This window comes from Phaseolus vulgaris, chromosome 7, assembly GCF_051622355.1.
Source record: "Phaseolus vulgaris cultivar YP4 chromosome 7, ASM5162235v1, whole genome shotgun sequence".
Classification (NCBI taxonomy): domain Eukaryota; kingdom Viridiplantae; phylum Streptophyta; class Magnoliopsida; order Fabales; family Fabaceae; genus Phaseolus; species Phaseolus vulgaris.
The window spans coordinates 14,845,248-14,855,176 of record NC_143504.1 but is presented as its reverse complement, the minus strand read 5'-3'; the positions used below and the strand labels follow the sequence as shown (position 1 = coordinate 14,855,176).

Sequence of the window (9,929 nt, the reverse complement as noted above, 5' to 3'; positions counted from 1 at the left end):
GATATTTGAAGGTTGTAAAGTTTGAAATGAAGAGAGAAGGAGAGCGGCATCTACCCTAACAAACTAAAAGACGCATGTGTTATAAAGCAGAGAACAGAACAGACTTGGCCTCGTAGTTTCCGCAGTTCTGTTTGGAGACAAGGCAACTCCGTTGATAACGCCCAACCCAAAACTCAAAACACACTTTCTCTTCACTTCTCATTGGCCCTATCTCTCTCTCTCTCTCTGCCACGCGCCACCATGTCGGTCTCGCATTCCCTCAACCTCCGCCTCTTTGCCCCTCCCCCCACCGCCATTCCCACCCACGCCCACCTACCCCCTCCCACCCTCCTCCTCCCTCGCCACCGCCGTTTCCCCTGTCTCCGCGCTTCGTCCCCGGAAATCCTCGTTTCTGACAACAACGGCGTCCCGGCTCCGCCCTCCGATCCGAGCTCCATCGAGGTGGACGCTGTGACAGAGGCGGAGCTGAAGGAGAACGGGTTCCGAAGCACGCGGAGGACGAAGCTGGTGTGCACGGTGGGGCCCGCCACGTGCGGGTTCGAGCAGCTGGAGGCCCTGGCCGTTGGAGGCATGAACGTGGCGCGAATCAACATGTGCCACGGCACGAGGGAGTGGCACAAGGAGGTCATCGACCGCGTCCGGCGGCTGAACCACGAGAAGGGCTTCGCCGTCGCCATCATGATGGACACTGAAGGCAGTGAGATTCACATGGGTGATCTCGGTGGCTCTTCTTCTGTCAAAGCCGATGTATTTATTTATTACCCTTTTCGCTATCACCCGCTTCCTTCCTTCCTTTGCCTCTTCTTTAACATTCACTTATACTCATTCTATAATATCACTCTTTGCTTTCAGGACGGTGAGATCTGGACCTTCAGTGTTAGAGCCTTCGATTCAGCTCTCCCCCAACACACCATCAATGTCAATTATGAAGGCTTTGCCGAAGGTTAACCAACATATTCAAACTTTTTATTTTTATTTTTTTGTCATTAGGCCTTAACTGCTGTGAGGTTGTTGATGGAATGTGATGTGATGTGGCAGATGTGCAAGTGGGGGATGAACTTTTGGTGGATGGAGGAATGGTTAGGTTTGAGGTGATTCAAAAAATAGGTCCAGATGTTGAATGCCGTTGCACTGATCCTGGCTTATTGCTCCCTAGAGCCAATCTCACTTTCTGGAGGAATGGTAGTTTAGTGCGAGAAAGGAATGCCATGCTCCCTACTATTTCTTCCAAGGTTGCTTATTCACCCTTTGCCTTTTGCTTATTGCATCTCTTTATTGCTAATTTTGTTTACCAGCACATCTTTAAGTTCTATTTTGTCATTTACTTTGCCTTTAGCAAACAAGAGGAGCTTGCCAATGCTGTACTATTACTATGATAGTGTTATCCAATCCAAGTTAGTTGGGAGTAATTTGGTGCCCATGGGCCCAAAACTCTGGCAACCATGAGTGTATCGAGATATAATACTAAGGTTTATTGTTGTAGAACTCTCACATCCCCGTCAATGTGTTTGTTGGATACAACATACATTAACCATGCATCTTATAGAGCAATATGCTTCCTATTTTTCACTTCAACTGTTAATTGGTATCTTGTATGTATATATTCCATGTTATTCCTACTTAGTGGGAAACTCTCCAAAAGAGAATGCACTTATGCTTGGACTCTTATATATGTCCACTGTCGGATTAATATGCTTAATGTCTAGGTGATCGTTGTTGTTTCACTATCAAATTAAAATATATTCAGTATAGACCGTCTAGCGTAGTGCTAGACTGTCTAACACCAAAAGGATGATAGTATAGATAGGATCAGTTAATCCAAAGTCGTCTCCCAACGAAACCAATAGTAAATCCACTCAATCACTGTTCACAATTCATCTAAAAGCAATAAAAGTCAGGAATAACAATAAAGATTAAAGGGGGTTTAAGGATGTTTAGCAGAAGAAGTAAAGTAGGCGATGAAAAAAATAAAAAAAAGCAAAATAGGTGTCTACTGATGTATTCAGTGTGTCACTCTCCTCCAAGTGTCTACTCATAAGATGTTTAACTTCTACCTCTTGAATTAAGAAAACTAACCAAGAACTCCAATTAAGAAAATAACTGAATTCTCAACAAGCGTCCAAAAACAATTTCCTTACAAAAACCATAATTCAAAACAATCATATTGTCTAGCATAATCTACTACAGGGAATCTAAGGGCAAAATTTTATTGAATAGAAACCTCAAAATTTATGGCGAAATAATAAGAGAATCAACCAAAAAGAGTTTAGTCTTCCATGCGAAGGCAAAACAGATTAATTACAAAGAAGAAAACTAAGACAATTATAATGCTTTGTTTTACTAATGCGTCCCAGAGTGGGACGCAATTCGATTTGCTCCAATCTCCTTGAAGCCTGTATGTATTTACAAGTTTCTTTGCTCCATGGATCTCAGAATTATATTCTATCTCAGATATCATTCACAAATTCTCAATTTCCAACTTTTTAGAATCTTCAGATTTTGTTTCCTGTTATGTGGCTCTTCTTATTCTCCTGATGATTTGTTTCTAATTCTGTTTTTGAGATATTGTAGAGTTTATTCTCTATTTCTTTCACTCAGATTTTGTGTCCCGTTTTGATTCAGAGAAGCAACTTGAACTTTTCTTGATCGGGTCCACTCGTCGCAACCGTCTATCGGACAATTCTATCATGTCATTTAGTCTAAGATTTTAACATCAAACTCTTTCTACACCTTTATCTTCATTACACTTGATGTTACTAAGGTGTTTTCTTCATATGAGTTGTTGGACCGTGTACTTCATATAACCACTAGATTGTCTAGTTAGACCGTCTGGAAGTACCAAACTAACAGTAAAAACAGTTAAGGCCAAAACAAACCAAGTTAGATTAATCTTATTTAAAACAGTGGATTTGTACATAATTTTTGTCCAATATAATTTTGATAAAAGATTCTAAGTGTGACTAAAATTATGCTCATCACTAGGTAAAAAGGAGTCGACCCAAGTTGATCATTTCTGTTAACATCACACTGATTGTGTTGTTGGAAAATGTTTTGTTACATCTCCATGAGTTCCCAAACAGGTTATCGTAGTATGTACATTTTTTATGGCAATAAAGACATACTATACAAATTCCTACCTTATGGGAGTGAATTTTAGAACAAATGAGTCTAGTTAAGTAGACAAAATGGGAGATAGAGAGAAATGGTCGAAAAATCCCTATTGATTGAAAACAGTGTCTCATATTCTTCATTTATGTAAGTAAAAGTATAACTTCGATATTCTCTAGTTTTGAACTCCACAAGTTTGTCATGTCAATTAAATAGTTGTAACCATAACAAGTTTGTTTATATTGGCATTGTCTTCTTTTTTATACCTAAAGATAATATTACCCTTGAAAATTTGTCTCTCACCTAGATAAATTCTTAGTATCTTAACTAACTTTCTCATAAATTCGAGTTTTCACTTAAAACCCTTGCATGAGTGAAATACTCTGCTTTAGTTTAAACTTTCTAAACATTTTTTTTGTACCATCATTATTCTATAGTTTTGTGTTGGTTGGTTCTAGGCATGTCATGTAAGTAGCACTTCTCTTGATTAAAGGCATTTTTGGGAGAGTTTATTCATAGTTTATTTGGACTTATTATATGACATAAACACTTTTGTAAGTAATTTGAATAATCTAAAATAGCATGTTATGTTATAACCTATTTCCAGCTTATGTTAAAACATAGCTTATAAAAAAACATTTTAATCCTATTTCCTCTTTCACTAAAGAATCAACTTATATATAAGTTCTTACGTGATGAATAAACAATTTCTATAAGTGTTTAATTAAGCTGTTTACTCAAATGCACCCTAAATATCCAGAATTTGTGATCTTTGTCTTGAATCAATGCATAAAGTTTTCCTTGGGTTGAGGTAGGCAACATTAGATAGTTTCGAATGGCTGTTGCCTTGGGGAAGAGAGGTTTTCCTTCTTTGATGGGTTTTATTTCATATAGGTTCTATACCTGCAATTTCCCTTGAACCAGAGCCCCGTTCTCTGAGTATTTTTATCTTACATATCGATAAATAGCCAAACACTTGAAGAACTCACCCGTAGAAGAAATCGGTTAAAAGGGGGAGAATCAAGTACTTAAGTATTCCACTAAACATCCCATACTTCTCAATCTGGAACTTAAACATTCCATAATAACCAATTTTCTACCATATAGCACCATCCCCCAGAGACCTTGTCGTGGTAGCTCACACTCTGTGATGACATCTTACTCGATGATATTTCACTCAAATTCTCCCTCTGTCATAACCATCCATTGGTCGGAATTCTTTGTAGACACCATCTACAACCATCTTTAACACCAATTCATGAGCACCCAAACACATGGGAACCCACCCTTAAAAGCTAGTGGGTAAGGGGGAGAATCAAGTACTTCAATATTCTACCGAACAATTTATGGGACTTAACCTACTCCATAATACCCAAGTCCCTATCACATAGGCAGTTTCATTTTCTATCAACTGGTTTCAGATCTCAGATTTAGTAGTCTTGGTATGGGGTGCTGGATTCAACAATGAAAAAAGTGGGAAAGTCGTGCGTGGTTGACATTATTGGTGGAAGAACAGGAAACAAGGGCATTAGAGAAGATTGAAAAATCCAGAATTTGAAGGAAATATTGCATATTGCACTAGATCAAGGTGGATTAAGTTGCTGCAATAGGAAATTGTGCTGTAAAGGCTCTTAGGGTTGTGCTTTGAACTGGTGGCTTTGGTTGAAACTGTGCAGCTCAAACAACTTAATTTATGTTGTGAAGGTGGTGCTGAAGCAGTTCCTGCTTGAGTATGACCCAGATTTACCACTCTATGCACTGGATGAAGAGCCAAAATTGGAGTGATGTGATGATTTTGGGATAGGCCATGATAACAGAGTGTTGTTTGATTCCTTGAGAGATTAATTAGGTTATATTCCTCCAATTTATCTAACTGATCCCCTAACTATTTTGCACTAACTATCCTTGATCACTTTTCCCTTCCTTTCCTTTCCATTCTAAAGTATCCCCCAAGGGGAAATTAACAACTTAATTTTGCATTATTACCCATCCTTTGTCAGCTTTGACGAAACATGTGGACTGTGATTGTGTTGATCTCGGTTCAATTTGATGACAAAACCATGTCCAAGACCTTAAAATTTTTTAATTTTGCATTGCATATGGTGAAGGCAAGTGATTTCCATGGTGCAATGTGGATCTTTGATGATTTCTAAAGTCTAATAATTATCAATGCAAAAAGTTTGTGGGCTTTATTCTTTTAACCATTCATGTTGATTTCAGGTGATTCATGTATTGAAGCCAAATTTCCTTTAAGCGGAGATCTGTCCCATATAATTTAATTCATTTATCTGATTTTCCATATGCAGGATTGGTTAGACATTGATTTTGGTATTGCTGAGGCTGTTGATTTTATTGCCATTTCATTTGTCAAGTCTGCTGAAGTTATTACTCATCTTAAAAGCTACATTGCTGCACGCTCTCGTGATAGGTATGTACTGAACTGTAATTAAATATTTCTATTTGAAACTATTATCAACATATCATTTCTATTACTATTATTATTTAATATTGACCAGCAGAGTACTTTTATTATTTACCATTTTTGTTATATTAAGAAATCACAGTTAACAAGTAGCACAATTGATAGAGTTCTATGAATTATAAAATTATATCACATTCACTTTCATCTCCTTTGTATTTGTTAGATTTATATCCATGTTTCAGCACCTCCAAATCTGTCTATCAATATTTGGATTGGAATTGCCCTTATCCTTTTTTGTGGATCCTAAACCTTAAACAAATACTGCACATGACACTTGTTGGGAGACAAAGCTGTGCGATTTCTGTGCATCTGTGATATTTCCTTTAATGTTAATCTTGCAAAGACCAATGGTCCAAGCAATTTTATACTCTAATATCTGCTAATATTGAGAGTTAAGATTGACATACTGTAATGTGATGAATCTGGTGATGCAGTGATATTTCTGTCATTGCAAAGATAGAAAGTATTGACTCATTGAAGAATTTAGAAGAGATCATTCAAACGGCAGACGGAGCTATGGTGGCAAGAGGAGATTTGGGTGCTCAAATACCTTTAGAACAGGTTCCAGCTGCTCAACAAAGGATTGTTCAACTATGCAGGCAATTGAATAAGCCTGTTATTGTTGCCTCTCAATTACTTGAATCCATGATTGAGTACCCTACACCTACAAGAGCTGAAGTTGCAGATGTTTCTGAAGCTGTCAGGCAACGGGCTGATGCTTTGATGCTTTCTGGTGAGTCAGCCATGGGCCAGTACCCTGAGAAGGCCTTAACTGTTTTAAGGAGTGTCAGTTTGAGAATTGAGAAGTGGTGGAGGGAAGAGAAACGCTATGAAGCTATGTTGCTCCCATCTGTTGGGTCTTACTTTTCAGAAAAAATATCTGAAGAAATCTGCAGTTCTGCTGCTAAGATGGGTAAGCAGTCTTTAAGCCTTAAACTTGCTTTCTTTTCCTTATTTTTACCCTAAACCCTAAACTGTTTCATATTTGTTTTGATTTGTTGCATCGGTCTATATACTGTTTGAATTTAAATTACTTTTTATAGGTCGCAATACTACTTTCCAATAGTTAAGTTTTATAATCAAAGTAATGAGCCTAAAACCATAATACACGAGGCTTGTTTATCTTTTTCTTTACTATAATATAAGAGGTTTATTCTATTCTTGACCATTAGTTTTCTTTGACGAGTTCACAATTTATAGTTTTCACATATCTGAAACACTATATAATGATTATTGACTGCTTAGTTAAAACACCTGTTTCACTCATAATTTTCAGTCTCTTATAATCCAAAAACTCTTTTCTATTTTTGGTTTTGTTTGTTTGTTAGTCGTTTGATGATGCGTGCTTACTTGTTTTGAACTTTGGCAGCCAATAATTTAGAGGTGGATGCACTTTTTGTGTACACGAAGACAGGGTACATGGCATCTTTATTGTCACGATGCCGTCCTGACTGCCCAATCTTTGCTTTTACTACCACTTCATCTGTCCGGAGGCGTCTCAATCTCCAGTGGGGCTTGATACCTTTCCGTCTGAGCTTCTCAGATGATATGGAAAGCAATCTCAATAGAACCTTTGCGTTGCTCAAGGCCAGAAATCTCATCAAATCAGGTGACCTTGTCATTGCAGTCTCAGATATGTTGCAGTCAATACAAGTGATGAATGTTCCTTGAGAACATGTTTCATTCCTTCTGAAACCCAACATAGCCGTTTGTTCAAAACCTCGGATGCTGCTAGAGCTAGATTGCTAAATTCGGACTGAGACTTCATGAATGAATTTTGTCATTCTGTCTTTTCAATTTATAGGACGCAACTAAGTTTGGGAGAGTTTATGTTATTACAATGAAGTCTTTATTTTAATGCTTACACCTTGAAGCTCTAGACATCTTTTAGGCGAGTGAGGCAATATAGTCGATAGCTACCCTTTTTTAAGCTGTATGACATATCAGCATTGCTGTTTTATTTCTTTGTAATTTGTATCAGTGTACCACTTCAATATTGGCTATAATGTGAAGTTTTCAGAAAGATTCCTAAGTAGTCGCATATCATTATGCACAATGTATTTGTTCTGAGCAAAACTCAATGCTAGTAGAGGAAGCAAATCGGCATCCAAGTATTTTTTTTAGAAGAGATTGTATTTTGTTGGAAGTGCAGAGGTTGTTTAGCAGTTATGTGCACACAATTTAGGGGTGAGGTGTTATTACTCTATGTAATTCATACTCTTCTTTAAATTGGGTATTTTTTTCCTTCAGATCCATTTCTAGAATGAAAGGAGATGTGTCAAGATTTTTATACAATTGGGACCTGTTACTGTTAGTGGGGGATGTCCCCACCAAAGCCAGAGTGTTGTGGTCAATACATGTCAGGATGGGGTATCATGTCGGGTTGTAGTTGGGCTTCATTGGGCTAGGTAATCTGAAGATTTTGTTGGGCTGACGTTAGGCCCACGTTCTGTCCAGAAAAGTATTCATGCACAGATTTTCTGTGTGGACCTCATGGCCAATATTTTCAGTTGCTTCACTTCAGATACTTTTAGGATACTCCAAGTGTCATTGACGAATAATGTATGTCCTTAAAGTTGATCGAGGAAAGGAAATGAGTGAGTTTCCCAAAGCAACGTTTCCTTCATTTTTTATACTGTCTAGGATTGGCTTTGAGTAGAACCTCATTTACTTCACTGTTTCTTTCGTCTTTTTCTTTTTAGTTGGTTCCTTGCGGGCAAAAGCATGTAGAATGCACGCTACAAACTCGACGATTAAATCTTAAACGGATATGCGTTGGCTCATTCACAAAGGGTCTGTTAAAGGTTTGAGTTTGACAAATTTATTCTTCCAAGAAACTGGTAATACACTGTCCGTGCTTTCACACAATGTAATGCTTGCTTTAGAACATTATTTACTCATCAAATTTAAGCATAGTTTCCGTACAATTATGCTTATACTGGTAAAGAATGGAATTATTCAATGTTTTTCTTTCCTATGTACCCTACCACATATATACGGCAAAAGTAAAGATCAACTGGATAGGTTATGTCATAAGTGAGAACATAGAAATGGATGAGGACATGATGTAATTACTACCAAATCTTGTACTCTAATTATTATTACTTTCATTAAGATTCATAAGTTGGAAATCTGAAATCTGAAGCAAGGTGTTGCTGAGCCTTCTTCACACTTAATTTTTAAAAGCGACAAAGTATCTACTCAACACAAAAATTGGAAATCCCTGATCAAATTTGATGGGAAGTTGCATTGTTCTACTTGTACAGATTTCATTAAGGTGCATCAGTTTGTTATGTACTCTATTGAAGAAAATTTATATATCTCATTTATAGCATTTGTTGTTTGTTGTTAAATATAGATGTCAGCTATGGAAGTTATGACATAAAATGAGTTTAATAGCTATACATTGTCAATGTAATGGTTTTTACAAGACAATAAATCAGAAATGATTGTTAATATAAAATTCAATAAATTAGTTGATTGAAATGACCGAATAAAATTACTTACATGGTCAATGCGCAACCCTTTTTTTCTCAATTTAATTTGATTATTTTTACCTGTAAGTGAGAAAAAAATCTGTCCACAGAAACTGTTTCTACATAAAAACAAGAATAGCATTTAAAAATATTACATTAAATGTAATGTACCAGTAGTATTTTTTTAATCCATTGTGTATACAGTACTGAGTTCTACAGTATAAATGAAGTTATTAATGTATCTGCCTCGTAAAGAACTCAATTGCAGTGAGTAATTAAAATATTTCACTGAGTGATGGTATTTACAATTGTTATATGGTCCCCTGAACAGGTACCTTTCTTGGCTTGTTTGTCCTCCATTCCAGGCCAACCCCACCCAGAAAGGGGAAAGGGCCAAAAAGGAAGTGTGAGAAAAAGACGTGGAATGTGTAAGTGACCTTAACTACATTGATAAAAGTCATATATATGCAGTGTTACAAGTCTTTTTAAGCTGCTTCCAAGCAATGCAAGAACTCCATATGTGACCCTTTAACTTTCACAATTAAAATTTGAATAGTGGTACAACTGCTCTTTTTGTTGCTTCTTTATTGTTCTTTTCTCTTTAACTTGAACCTCCAAAGAACCTAAAGATACACATAGAACAAACGAAAGATGAAATTAAATACACAAAAGAGAGCCCACCGTCTAAAAGACCAAAAAATAAAAGGAGAGAAGATGCTTATCTGCATACAAATTTCACATGTATTTCCAATGCATTCATGTACCAATATCTTTCACTCAAGCTAAACACACAAACAACTTATAAGGTGCCTTGTTCTCATCATTTTAGCCACGTTGCTTACAATTACAGGCATGTTTTTAGA

At 36.9% G+C, this 9,929-nt stretch overlaps 1 protein-coding gene across 1 annotated transcript; it reads left to right on the top strand.

Moving 5' to 3' along the window:
* PKP-ALPHA (Pyruvate kinase family protein) lies at window positions 1-7,625 on the top strand. The gene is made up of 6 exons (XM_068634915.2): window positions 1-747; window positions 853-943; window positions 1,039-1,232; window positions 5,415-5,536; window positions 6,025-6,503; window positions 6,960-7,625. Exons 1-6 carry the CDS (start codon window positions 241-243, stop codon window positions 7,259-7,261), a joined length of 1,695 nt encoding a protein of 564 aa, XP_068491016.1. The 5' UTR covers window positions 1-240; the 3' UTR covers window positions 7,262-7,625.
* Window positions 7,626-9,929: the final 2,304 nt, after the last annotated feature.

What these genes read in the sequence shown, in the direction of transcription:
- PKP-ALPHA (XM_068634915.2), top strand. Translation starts at nt 241, where the DNA reads ATGTCGGTCTCGCATTCCCTCAACCTCCGCCTCTTTGCCCCTCCCCCC. An exon ending in CTTCTTCTGTCAAAGCCGAT is followed by an intron (nt 748 to 852) that starts GTATTTATTTAT and finishes CTTTGCTTTCAG; the next exon opens with GACGGTGAGATCTGGACCTT. An exon ending in TTATGAAGGCTTTGCCGAAG is followed by an intron (nt 944 to 1,038) that starts GTTAACCAACAT and finishes GTGATGTGGCAG; the next exon opens with ATGTGCAAGTGGGGGATGAA.